This window comes from Rhipicephalus sanguineus, chromosome 1, assembly GCF_013339695.2.
Source record: "Rhipicephalus sanguineus isolate Rsan-2018 chromosome 1, BIME_Rsan_1.4, whole genome shotgun sequence".
In the NCBI taxonomy this organism is placed as follows: Eukaryota; Metazoa; Arthropoda; class Arachnida; order Ixodida; family Ixodidae; genus Rhipicephalus; species Rhipicephalus sanguineus.
Genome location: NC_051176.1, coordinates 199,884,365 through 199,898,023, shown reverse-complemented (window position 1 = coordinate 199,898,023; position 13,659 = coordinate 199,884,365). Strand labels below are relative to the sequence as shown.

At 51.5% G+C, this 13,659-nt stretch overlaps 1 protein-coding gene and 1 long non-coding RNA gene across 2 annotated transcripts in view; one reads left to right on the top strand and one right to left on the bottom strand.

The window, feature by feature from the left end:
• Positions 1–4,606: 4,606 nt before the first annotated feature.
• On the top strand, positions 4,607–5,623 carry LOC125759641 (uncharacterized). Its single transcript, XR_007417272.1, has 2 exons — positions 4,607–5,434; positions 5,465–5,623. It is a non-coding gene; the product is annotated as an uncharacterized LOC125759641 (long non-coding RNA).
• Positions 5,624–8,085: 2,462 nt separating this feature from the next.
• The window catches only part of LOC119405215 (sal-like protein 3), a 153,794-nt gene continuing 148,220 nt past the window's right edge, over positions 8,086–13,659 (bottom strand). Inside the window, exon 2 of the mRNA XM_037672029.2 lies at positions 8,086–12,465. Within this exon, the coding sequence (XP_037527957.1) occupies positions 9,017–12,465 (3,449 nt within the window). The 3' untranslated portion in view covers positions 8,086–9,016. The remainder of the gene's footprint in view (positions 12,466–13,659) is intronic.

Genomic DNA, 13,659 nt, shown 5'->3' with positions numbered 1-13,659 from the left:
AGCACCGTCTCATAAGTCACATAAGAGAAACGGAAACTCGATGCGCACACCCCGCGATGCTTTCACATCCCGCCATCGTAGCCCGTAGGGGAAGATAAGTAATTTTTCTTTCTTTCTTCCCTTTCTTTCTCTCTGTATTTCTCACTTCCTCTTTCTTTCTATGTCTTTCTCCTTCTGTCTATATATTTCTTTGTCTTTCTTCCCTTCTTTCTCTCTGTGCTATGCTTTACTCTACCCCTTCACCCTCCTCACATCTCTCCTCCCCCTCACTTCGCTTTCCCAGCCCCTTGGTATACATTGTACAAGGCTATGCTATGCTCTGCTAGCGCGCCTGGATAGCCAAGTGGTTACGATGCTCACCTTCGGTACGTGGGTTCGAATCCCGCCTCACGTAATTTTTTTCGCCAAGAATTCCTCTCTTTCTCTCTCTCTGTACTCGTCCTCTCACCCATCGGAGTTATTCCATCCCACGCCGGACGAATTGGCGCACGTGTTCTGGGAGCAAAGCGGAAGATGAAGAAGAGGTTGAAGATAGCGCGCGCCGGTCCGTGATGATGGTATTTTTTGTTCTCGGACTACCACCAATGGCCGGCATAAACAGCTCCGCTGCTAAAAATTCCGGCAGATCCCACGCATTTTGAGAATTGATTTCATGGGATTTCAAGCAGTCAGCGAGTAGCTCCTTATGCCGCATTTTTTGGCTTTGAGCCAAGTCTTACGAGGTGTATCAACGTCTTTGTGTAATTTCAAGAGTTGTGCGCATATCGTTGGATTACTAAGCACATCTACTACAGTGGCGAGTGAAAGGTAGCTCACTGTCCGACGTAACGTCGGCACTCACGTTACAGATCAAACGTCACTTCCGTCGAAACGAGGTGTTAGCAGTGATCGCTGGCGTGTTCCTGCTAGGACGAGCAACACTCGACTGTAGTTCGTTGTGTCGTAAGAGTACATGTGTAATGTTCTATACATTGTTATAAAGCTGATAACCAACACTGCAACCACTGTTCACGTTAGACAAGCACCATCACCGCAAAATATAGGCAACCGTTTATGTAATACATTTATTCTCAATCTGTAACTCGTGATTGTTGGCTAAGGGCAGTTGCAGCATGTTTTTCAGCGTTCCTTTGCTAAAAAAAAATCACCAACCATAACAAGCGACATGCCTTTCTCTATTGAGCCAATGCAAAGTGTCTTATACGTTCTATTTTCGCTGTTCCTGGGTTGATATAGCCAGTGAATCACCTGTGGCGCATACCCACATGGACCGTTTTATGCGGGTACACGCCACACGTGACTGGGGAAAAGGGTTGCATGACGTACGTGACAGGCATGCCACGTTATTAATGTCATGATCGCTTCCCATGTACTGATGCCCTCCTATGCCAAATTTGGTATATACCAAGTTAAAGAGACGACCACCAGAGCGCCCAGACATAGATAGATAGATAGATAGATAGATAGATAGATAGATAGATAGATAGATAGATAGATAGATAGATAGATAGATAGATAGATAGATAGATAGATAGATAGATAGATAGATAGATAGATAGATAGATAGATAGATAGATTTAGCTGCACGTTCAAGAACCCTAGCTGACTGAAATTTCCGGAGCCCTCCACAACGACGTCTCTCATAATCATATCGTAGTTTTGTGACGCAAAACTCTTACAGTTATGTATTATATAAGTTTTTAGATCTGTCGCCACAGCTCAAATAAGATTCATGTACAGCAGGCGAGCACGTTCATACCTCAGAGTAGAGCACTGCACGGGCCGATTTTTCCGGCCCGGGCCCGGCACGGCCCGAAAACGCCATGCTCCGGCCCGCCCGAGCCCAGCCCGGTGTTCTTAAATGTGGCCCGTACCCGGCCCGGGCCCGAAAGGTTTGGGCCCGGCCCGGCCCGACCCGACCCGTTTCAGCTAGTTATGCCTTGAGCATAAAGGAGGCACTGTCTAACCTTCGGTTATTGTGAAGATACCTGCCACACACAAGATATTTTCTAGAGATTGTTTTGGGAACTTCTTTCAGTGTCACGACTTTCACTGGTACTGTGTACACTTTCGGTTAATTACGCCCGTAACACTCTTGCGAAATAATTGCAGGGCAATATAAAATATAATTGGAGTCATAGCTGGCTGTTTCATGTACGGACGCAGTGCTAACCACCCAATCTTATTTTTGCATTTCAAAGAACGACTACAAAATATACCTCCATAAACTGAAAAAAAGCATGGCAGACATTTTTAGTTTAAGTTTTACATGAATTGCATACGAGCTAGGCCTGTTGAGTAAAAGTAGCAAGTCTGCAAACTTCATCTATTGCACAATGCAATGAAAAAAAAACGTGCTCTAGCTGCTTCTGGTAGGAATACACCAGGCTGGGCAGCGTTACATAAATTAAGCTGTCGTGTTGACTCCTCGGTAGGCGACTGCACCCAACGTACACAACGTTTTCGTGTTCAAAACAAGAACGTTTTTTGTCCCACCCTTCTTCCCCGAGTCACCGCCACCGCAGTGCCATAGATCTGTCAAAGCGACGCACACCCGTTAGAGAGCGAGCCACCGTCCTCGCTGTTCCCTGAAGATGGCTGTCTCGTCGTCTTCGTGTGACCGCCTTCGATCTTTGAAAATGTTACGCCTTAAAGCGAGACCGGACAAAGGGCTTCCAAAACAACTGTCTATTAGAGCGCCGAAGTGAACCAGCCGGCGGCCTCTTTAGCGATCCCCGTCGACGTGACGTGTCGGGTGTCCGGAGCGTGATTATACAGATGGCTGTTGCTAGGGTTACGTCCTGACGTAACTGTAGTCACCGCTATCGTTACGTCCAGATTAAAGTCCCTAGATTTTTCCCTGTTGAAGAGCAGGGAAAAATCCAGGGACTTTAGTTCAGATGTGGTTTTCCACAGACGTGAGTACATTATTCTCCTGTTGCTCAGTGAAGGCCCTCTGCGCCCTTCGGGCGCGGAAAACTAATCGGGGCTTCGCCCTCGCTTCGCGAGTGCGGCCATTTCGCTATCGCTCAATGGCCGGTTGGCAGGGTCTCGGTCACGCGCTACTGGCCGCTGTCGTGGCCACGCGCTGTAACCCACGAGCCGCGTCGCGCTTCTCTGGCAACTGACTTCAGCAACACCTGAGACAAAAAAAAAAAACGATTTCACCAGCAGCGAGGTTCCAACCAACGTCCTCGCACTTCCGAGCACGACACGCTAGCCGCTGCGCCACTGAGGCCAATCGGTTCGGTAGGTCTAACGGGCTGTATTTGTATCGTCACGCTGGACGTAACTTTTAAGACTCGTTATTCTTACGTCCAGACGTAACTGCAACGGCTCCTACCGTTACGTCTAGACGTAATGCTAGACACTTCCTATACGACTACGTATGAGACCCGGGCCTAATACGGGCCTGGCTCAGGCCCGAGCCCGACCCGAGCCCGAAGATCACGGGCCCGAGCCCGGCCCGGGCCCGATCCAACGATCCCTTATCTGGCCCGGCCCGGCCCGCGGGCCGGGCCGGCCCGGGCCCGTGCAGTGCTCTACCTCAGAGTCTCAGAAATATAAGCACATTTTTCGTGTCACATGTAGCGTTCAAGTTCTCGCAAAATACGATGCTTAACATAAGCAAACATGTACAACTGAAAGTGATTAGAATGAAGCAGTTGCAGTGTTAAGCGAGTTCGGCCTTCGGGTTCCGTAAATATTTCCAGTGAATAGCGCTACGAACACTGTCAAATATTAATTGCATATTGCGGTATTGCCCAGAAGGCACCACGAGAGTGTCTTATAGGCAACACGAAAGCTTTAAGCAAGTGTAAGCGCATTTGCCATTTTTATGTTATCTCTTTTTTTTCTCCCAATTTTAGTCATCATGACACTTGTTGAATTATGCGTCCGCTTTTCTTATATGCAGCAGCCAGCTGACAAACGTAGAGTATATAATAAACCCAGTGTACGATACTTAAGTGGTAACTTCTATACCGGCATGCTTTCAAATATTACTTACATTGCTGGACGGTCGCAGTAGCAAGTGATGAGCAATGGACCTCAGTCCTTAAGGCGACATTCTGACTGCCCCATCAACATTCACTTCCGGAAGTTGGCGGACAAGACAATATCAAGGAAGACAACACAGACGGTTTTTTTTCCCGCTCGACCTCCGGCTAAAGTTGAGTTTTATTTATCGCTCGGCACGATGTATTTCCATGGCGATGTCCTCGTTTGCTTTATTCTGCTGCCTCCGTACAAAGAGAGGCCACTGGAGGGTGTTCACAGATACATGTGGGATGCCAGGAGGGCTCGAAAAAGTTGGGAAGATAAGGTGCCTGAGCACAGCTCATGACTTTGCCTTCCAAGGTGATGACATCTCAGACTTTGCATGCACAGCACAATGTTCATCGCACACACGCAATCCGTTTGACATATTTCTAGCCCCAGCGCGCAACTCCTTGCGCATAGCGCACGAAGAAAAGAACTCACTTCTCTGCTATTGTGTTGAAGTCGTCATAAAGCACTTCCTCGCGACTTATAAACCAATATCAGAAGCAGAACAAGTAAATATTGTAAACCTTGACACTGCGTGTTATACAATGGGCCAGGCTCAGCATTGTTGAGAGCTGTTGAGAATTGTGTCGCAATTGTCACATCTCGGGGACCATGAAATCCGTCACGAACTTGTTCCAAGCGTCCTTGTTCACTCACCCAAGGCGCAACTATTTTATGCACCCTACGGCGATCAAGCAGAGTTCAGCAAGCATGCGATAGCTCTATAAGAGCACTGACTGGTATACAGTGCATTAATTTTCATTATAGTTTTCTTGAGAACTATATTAACTTTAGTTTATTATAATATCATTTGAGGTCCTTGATGATAAATCCCTTTTGAGCAGATTATACACCTTGTGAAACATGCAGTTTGCCACACTGCTGAAACTTGCATAATTATGCCGAAGCAAATACAGGTGAACGATCATTGTTGGTGTTGCAGTTTTCTTCACAGGAGCGCAGACTGCACGTGAATTGCTTTTCTCCAATGAGTCCCTGAGGGAAAAGATCGTCCGCAGTTTGGCTTAACGACACATCTCCCGCGTCGTTTTCACCATCTTTCACAGCAAGGCGACGTAACACAGTTCGTCTTATTCCCTTCATGGTCCCTTCGAGCGACTTGCAGGAGTGAACATGGCAGTTTGACTATACAAGGGTGAGTGTGTGTTCGCGTCGACAACGCTCAGAAATGAAACAGTGTCTCAAAACCAGCTGTCGGCACTGCGCGACGCGAGGGAGGTCAGCCAGCAGTGTGAGGGGGCAGGGCAAGGGTAAAAACATGCCGAAAACGTGTTGGGTACAGAGAGAGTTTTTGTTCCAAGTCACACAGTTTGATCGGTGATAATTCTCTCGCTGTCGTTGCGCTGCCCCATGAGCGTTCCCTTTTGTTCCTTGGTCGGCCACCGGCGCGCGGAAGATGCCAGGCGAGCAGTGTTCCGCCAGGCAGCGTTGACAACCGCTACAAGTGTTACAAAAATAGCTTTCTCCGGAGTGTTTCTGTTGACACGATGGCTGGCGGAGCACTGCCCCAAGGATGATCACGTCCGTCTGACGTAATCGTTGAAAAGAAAACACAAAACAAATCCCCCCTGTCGATTAAAAATACGGCACGCAACGACGGTCAGATTGAGGGGGGGGGGGGTCGAAGATGTTGGACCACAAATTCAACGAATGCACGTCACTGGGATAGGAAAGAACACTGCCGCAGTCCACCCGCGGCGTCGCTATGAAACCCTCAGGGGAAGAACACGTGACGCCACAATTCCAAACGAACAACACAAAAGGTAATGTAAACGTGGCTAACAAAAAAATAAGGCATTCGCGCGCGCACACTGCGCGCTTTAGAGAGAAAGAAAAAGATGTGCTGAGTATTACACCATGTATACAATTCGCATCACTCCTTGCAAGAAAAAGAGGAATAGGTGGAACGAACGCCAGGGAAAACGCTTCGGTTTTACCGCCTTCAGACACGCACGTGCGAGAAACTACAGCAACTCTGCAGCACGCCAGCATTTTCACGATAACTTAACTCCAGAGAAGCACAACGGCAGAAATAAGTGTCGGCCTACTTGGAAGGAATAAAAATACGTCATTAACTTAAAACAGTCGGAGCAGAAAGTGAACAAAATTCGTACAAGTGGTATTTTTTTAATACGCCAGTGAATCGCGCCACAAAATTCGTATCACAGGACGTAATGTACGCGAGACTTGTATGCGGAGTCTTGCATGAATGATTTCTAAAATTAGAGAACAAAATATTTTTTCGCGCTTAACCACCAGCTCGCCGGCGTTAAAGTACCCCACACAAACGGCGATCTTGCGACTCATATATGCCCGTAACAGCTCATACGATCCTTGTATCAACCACGCAAGAGTTGTGACCCCAAGTGAAACAGTTACAAGCCACAAGGGTTTGTACGTGTGCAACTTTGCAGGCTAACTGCAGGGGCAAAATAACGCTTATTTATTTGTAACTCTCAAGTGACATTACGGAAGAGACTATAACTCGCAGGGTGCCGCGTAGTTTGCATCCCTTTAAACATTTCAGTGTTCGCTTCTGCCATGATCAAATTCTAAACACTGAATAAGCGTCATCAAGATAATCATTTCTAAAGTAAACGAAATGTTACATAACGCAGGAAAATCTCAAGGACATTTCCGGCAACGCAGCGCCAATGCCCAACGCGTAGCGTGTTGCAAAGCGTCGTGCTGTGCCGCGCGTTCACTTTGACTGGATATATATAGGAATGACAGGCCAGGATAGAAAGAAAAGAAATAACTTCTCATGACTATTAGCATCCAAGGCCCAATTTTGAGCTTCGTTTCCGTTGAGTAGAGATAAACCCTAGTCTTACTAATGTTATCATATTCGGCTGTGATACCAAAGCGCAATTTTTTTTAAAAGCGAAGGGAGTGATCACGATGTTAGCAAAACGTGAATAGAAGGCAGGCGTACTCGCAATGTGCAAAAAGATGAAAACCTATTCAGCAATCGCGGCACCCTGCGTTATAGCGTGACGTGTGAGGTGGAATTATAGGAGTATTAAGACGAAAACATCCCGCACTATTTAAGCACAACAAGAAGCTTCTGAAAGTTGGCATGGTGAATCGTTCGTTTCTATTGTCGAAATGTGAGGAAGTTTAATGAAATGTGCACGTACCACAGTTTCACTTGCTCATGTGACCAACTACTAAGGAGACCTGTTCGCGATGTTTCTAGTACACTGACGTCACTTTCGTTGCGCAAACGCGAACCAAACCACGCACGGCGTTTCACTAGCGGCTTCACTTATACGCTACAAGGGGCGTCGAAAAGACTGAATTTCGTACAACTATGTTTTGTCATTTGTATTTGCCACCACTCATCAGATTCAATATACTTCACGTATCATCGCCATTGCTTACAGCGAAGTTCCAGGCGCTATAGTGAGGTCATACAACGACGTTTGCAGTTTAGCACTACAGCCTTCGGCAAAAATATTATGACGTTTAGGTAAACATAACACGTCGTAACACTTCCCGATTTAACTAGGCTGTGCTAATTACTATAAAACCACGGGAACGCCGACAGAACTGAAATAAATTTGTGAAGAGAGGTGAAATTCTGCGTGAATTTGCGGCTCCGCTTGGCCTTCCGTAATGCGGCTTGTACTCTTCATGCTTTCAGTGCAGCGCGTTCAATGCATCAGATATCTCAGTGCGGACATCTTCCCTGAACAAAAACGAAATAATAACTGCAGCCCAAAAACTGAAGCAACCTCGGCATAAATTAAACAAAATTAAAAGGGCCACCTCTGCCAATGTAACTTCGGCCTCGCGAATAATGCTGTCGCTAGACAGAATGCAATTAGAATTACACTATTCACAACACTGTTAAGCAGCCTCCAGTATGGCTGGTTTCTCTTCACGACACTTGAGATGACTAAATAATGATGTTCGCGAACATGAAAAGATGAGAGCTTTTTTTTTCTGTTCGCTGTAGCTCAAGGCTCAAAGAAGTCCGTCTTTTTTTTATAGACACGAGCCTAAATTGGCGGTTAATATGAGACAAGGGCGTTGCCTTACGCACTTACGAGTCCGTCTCTGTTTTTTTCTATTGTTGGAGTTCCGCGATTTCGGCAACGTTTAACAGCTTTCCTAGCTCACATCGTACACGTGATATCGCACGCTTTGTTCCTCACTGTAATCTGTGCCCTCGCGCCTGTGGCTTCAACAACGCTGCAGAGAGCATCTCGAAGAGAGTACAAACAGTGGCTGGCGATGTCACGTGATTTGTTGGCCTTTGTGTGACGGTTCGCGGCGTCGCCTGAAGCACGTGCACATCAGCGTGCCCAGTGAGAAAAAAAGAGGGGGATTTGGAGAGGGCGGCAGGAGTTCACGGGGTCCGTCGAGCGCTACGCCTGAACAGGGACGGCCCAGGGCTTGGATAGGAAGACAGAACAACAGGGAGGAGGTACGGAATGCATCCGCTTGCGCGTGTGTGTAGCAATGGAATGCCCAGTGTATTTTGCCGTCGTAGAGCATGGCGCGCGTGGAGGGGAGGTCGAAAGGTATGGGGAACGCGTTACTCAAGAAGGGCCAGGGGCACCACACATATCACAGCCCAGGTATCACTCGCGTGGTTCCCCCGGCCCTCAGCTGGTGCTGTGCCCGACGGCTGGCTGGCGGGGGCTGGCGCCTAGGGGCGTTGGGGCGGGGAGGAGGAGGGGGTTGCACGGCCGCGCCACTCGGGCGACCCCTGCAGAAACACTGTACACTCCGGGGCTGCGTCGAGGGCTGCGACCAGCGAGGGCCGAACTAATGAAAACGAGGTTACACAAGGGGAGAAAAACAGTTTCGGCAGTTCGGGAGGTGCACTATCACAGAAGACATAACCAACTCGTGGATGAGGGCGAGACAATAAGTTACGGGGAAGGGCCGCTTGGGCTACAGGAATGGGGGAGGGCATGGACTAGGGGTGCGGGCGTCCTCAGACGGCCACATTGTCAGGCGACTGGACCTCCAGTTCCTTGCGGTGGTGCGCCTTGAGGTGAGCCTCTAGCTCGAGCGACGAACCGCAAATCTTGGCGCACAAGTTGCAGGCCATCTTCCAGGCCCAGGCGCCGTTGTGCGGCTCGGCCTCGTCTCCCGGTCGGGGCTCGGTGCTGGCGCCCTGGATGACGGAGATCTCGTTCGCCTTCGGTCCCAGCATGCCATTTAGGTAGGCCGGCCCAAGGTAAGGGTAGAAGAGCTCGTGGGGTGGCGGCGGTGGCGGCACGAAGTCAGCCTTGGGCCCACTCAGCAGCGATGGCAGCTCAATGGACATGCGGCGGCCGCGGCGCGAACTACCGTTGTTCCACATGTGCGTGCCCATGTGCACCTTGAGGTTGCCTTTGGTGGTGAAAGCGCGGCCGCACACAGAGCACTTAAAGGGCCGGTCACCAGTGTGTGTGCGCATGTGGATCTGGAGAGAACTAGAGCTCGAGAAGGGCTTGTTGCACACGTGGCACACGTGCCTGGGCAGCCCAGGAGGTCGCCGGGGCGGCGGCGGCCCGCCCGGCGGAGCGGCCACCGAGTCCACCCTCTTGGTCCGACTCTCATCGGGGCTGGCGCCGGGTCGCTGATCGGCAGGGCTCGATGAGCGCCCAGGGCTGGGTGCCGGACTCGGTGCGCTCGCACTCGAGGTAGGGGTGGCAGCGAACAAGGTGGCCGGCAAATCTCGGATCTTGTGTGTCAGCATGTGCTGCTTGAGGTTTCCCTTGGTGGAGAAGCCCCGCTCGCAGACGCTGCATTTGAACGGTCGCTCTTTGGTGTGGCTCCGATAGTGGATCTCGAGAGCACTGTTGCAGGCAAACGTCTTGAAGCATATCTGGCATGTTGTGTTCGGGCGGCCGGGCGCGGCTCCAGGAAACGGCAATCCTCCCAACGGCGGCGCGGCAAAAAAGCGGCCAGAAAAGTTGTCCGCTGGCCGGCCTAATAAGGTTCGCGGCGTTAGATCTAGCGGACCGCCGTTCACGGGTGGTGAAGTTCCACCAGATGGCGAAGGCGCTCCTGGAGTTGATCTTTCGTCACCAGTTGACAGCTCAGATCCAGCTCGCGGCGAAAATGCCGGAGACCGCTGTCCAGCTTCTGGCGTTCTATTAAAGAGGGGCGACTGTTCATCGTAGCGCCCAAAACCAGAAGAAAGGCCTATGCCGAAGGGGCCGAAAGGTAATGCTGGCACTTGCAACGACGTCTTGATGCCCTTCACCTGATTTTCGAGAGCAGCTAGTGACGTAAGTTGCGATGGTGGGCGCTCAGGACTCAGAGGCCGCAACAGAGGCTGCGGAGAAGGTGACCGCTCCTCTTCTTTCTTTTGCTCAGGCATTGGTGAATTTGGAGAGCTTGGAGGAGGTGACGAAGAAGTCTTTGGCGGTGGCGTAGGCCTCTGTGAAGTTGTTGGGAAACTTTGCGTCGAGTGTAAGCTTTCAGAGCCATGCATACGGACGTGTTGTTGGAGAACGAGGGAGTTAGTGAATTGTTTGTGGCAGACGGGGCACTTGTGAAGTACACGTAGCGGTGGTTTGACTCTATGAACTCCCATGTGTGTCTTAAGATTTCCTTTCGTTGTGAACGCACGACCGCAAATTTTGCAACGAAACGGCCTTTCACCGGTGTGTGTCCGGTAATGCATCTGCAGAGCACTGCGGCAACTGAGCACACGATGACATATCACGCATTGGTTCGGGTCACTCAGCTTGTGCTCAATGTTGTCGACCAGTTGCTGCAGCTTGGATGTCTCAGACGGCCTCGTCACTTCCATGAGAGTTTCCCACGAGTTGTCGTTACTTCCAGGCTTCGGCAGCAAGTCTTGGTAAAAGGCGGGGTCCGCATGGAGTGGCACTGCTGCGTCCGCGGACGTCGGAAGCGCGGAGAAGGAGCCGCTCATGAATGATCCGGCTGAGGTGAACGGCATGGAATCATCAGCGGAACCACTGACGCCGCCGGAGTCTCTGTCTTCGTCCGACGCCTTGTCCTCTGCATCATCCTCTGGCTCTGCTTTAAGACTCAAAGGGCGTTCTCCATCCAGCGGAGGAGAGCCCATTGATGTAGTCACATTGGTCGTTTCAGTACCAGGAGATATGCTTCTGCTGCCCGTGGCTCGTAACGCCAGCGTGCCACTGCAACTGGGCCCGACAAGGTCATCGGGTCGTGGCACTTGAGGCCCTGCTTTGATCAAGACGCCCAAAGGAGCAGTCTGTAGAGCCAGTGCAGGTTGTAGCGACGGTGGCGGTGACGACGTGGCGCCGGACGGCGATGTCGGGCTGCGATCCCCGGGAGGCTCCAACGGCGGGAAATGCTTGTCCAAGTGCTCCGGAACAGGATGCGGGTTCATTCGCACGTGTGGGTACTTTGCACGGTGTCTTTGAAAGTGCACCTTCAGGTTGCCCTTCGTTGAAAACCTGTTCCCGCAGACGTTGCACTTGAAGGGTCTTTCCCCGGTATGGGAGCGGATGTGGATTTGCAGCGCGCTGTCGCTGCCGAACACCTTGCCGCAGAAGCGACACCGATGGCGCAAGTAAGCCTCGTCGGGCCGGCCGTCCTTCCTGCGCAAACGACTCGGGTCCGGAGAGCCGAGGCCATTCAGCAAGAATGAGCCGCCGCTCATGGTGTCCTGCAGCGCCTTCTCAGTGTGCCGCTGCAGAAGCTCGAGCGTGTTGGGCTCGTCCGGTGGCGGCGGACCCACGGGCGGCACAACCAGCAGGGCACCGCCGGAGATGGGCTCCCCAAGAGATGTCTCCGCTGGCGGCTCGGCTGGTTCAGGTGCCGCGAGCTCTTTGGCGGCCAGGTCTACCGCGGTGTTCGGCGGCGGCGGGGTCGCGTGTGTCTGTCCCGGGGCATCGGGACTGGGCTCCGTCCGGGGCGCCGGGGGTGGCGGTGGCGGCGGAGGAGGCGGAGTCGGCGTACTGTCCGCCGCCCTGGTCAGGTTCACGGGAAGCGTCGGCGTGGCACCCACGTACGCCTGCAGTTGCTGGATGATGTGGAGCTGGACGACTTGCTGTTGCTGCAGCGCCATCAGCGCCTCGTGTAGCGCCGCTATCTCAGCAGGACCTCCGGCGCTGCCGTAGGCGAACTGCGCCACGGCCACCTTGGTGCTCTGCAGAGCCTCCAACGCCACATGCGTCGAGGGCAGCCGCGCAGCTGCAGCCGCCACCAGGGGTTCCTCGTCCACCTCGGTCACGTCCGACGCTGACCGACGGCCAGCCGCATCGTCATCACTACACGACAGCCGGCTCGGCGTGCTGCCTGGCAGCCCCATCGTCTCGACGCTTGGGCAGCACCGCTTGTGTGCCAAGAAGTGGTCGAGAGTGGGAAACTCGGCACGGCAGCGGCCGCACACGTGCTCGTCGTCGCTGCTCTCTTCCTCGCCGCCAGTGCTGCTCCCACCTCGGCCCGAACCTGCACACAAGAGAAAGCACAGCTGCAGTCAATGACCAACATCTCAAACGCTGGAAATGCGCGCTGCTCGCGTCTAGAAGACGGCTTTATTTCTTACAAGGCTCTCGTCGATCAGTAGTTGATGAGATTTTACGCAAAGTTATTTTTCGTAGATCCTGAAAGCTTCCTTAACGTTAGTTTTGAAGAAAAGTTCTTTAAGCGTTCATATTACATACTTGACTTCGCGGTATCCAGACGAAGAATGGTCCATGTGCGTTATATTTCATGCTGAGCCCAAGCCTTACCTAATTATACATTACGTAAAGTGCTCGGCAATTGAAACGCGATACCTGGAGTGCGTGGCTGCTGGCGGTGAAGGTGACGGTGAGGGCAAGAGCGTTCGTGACGCGTGGTGACTGCATACGGTAGACAGTCGTCCATTCTGTGGTTCTCGGTGGATCCAGCGGAGCGCTGCAACCCTTCGTAACTCACGCCCGCCATCTCCAGCCATTTCGCGCGACGCGGCACGTGAGCGCAGTGTTTTGAAGCCACGGCAAGCAGCGCTCCGTCGGCGCCACAAACAACTACAGGAGAGGAAGACGAGGAGAGGTTCAGGAGAGGAAAAGACGCTACTTCTGCAGCCCCAGTTAGGAGCACGGCTTAGCACCAGACTGCAGGATGAAAGGTTGTCTACCGGATGCAGTCACCGCGTGTCGCGAACGCTCTCGCCCTTACCGTCACCCTCACCGCCAGCAGCCCCGCACTCCGGGTATCGCGTTTCAATCGCCGAGCACAGCACGAGGCGCAGTTCTCCCTTCTCAAGCCACATCCCACTCCTTGACCTTGCAGAGATAAAAAAAATGGGCTCAGAATGTACTAAACTGTGAAGTTTTTATGGTGTCGATTCAGAATTTGCTACAGAAAAACGTCACCATTAAGTGAGCACAACAGATGTAGAGACGCAACTGGAATATTAGTGGACAGATCCAGATTTATACGAGCGCTTTTAAACACTTCAGTCTTCGGTTATAAACTCAATGGTATTCGAGACAGCGGTAATTCTGGGTAACTGAATTCATGGCTGTAAAGAACATCAGAATTGGCGCAGTATTCAAAAGTAAACAATTTACGAATTTAAATTCACCTAATGACCTCTTAAAGCATATTAGCGAATATGTTGCATTAACAGAAATGAAGCTGATCAGTGGCCACTGC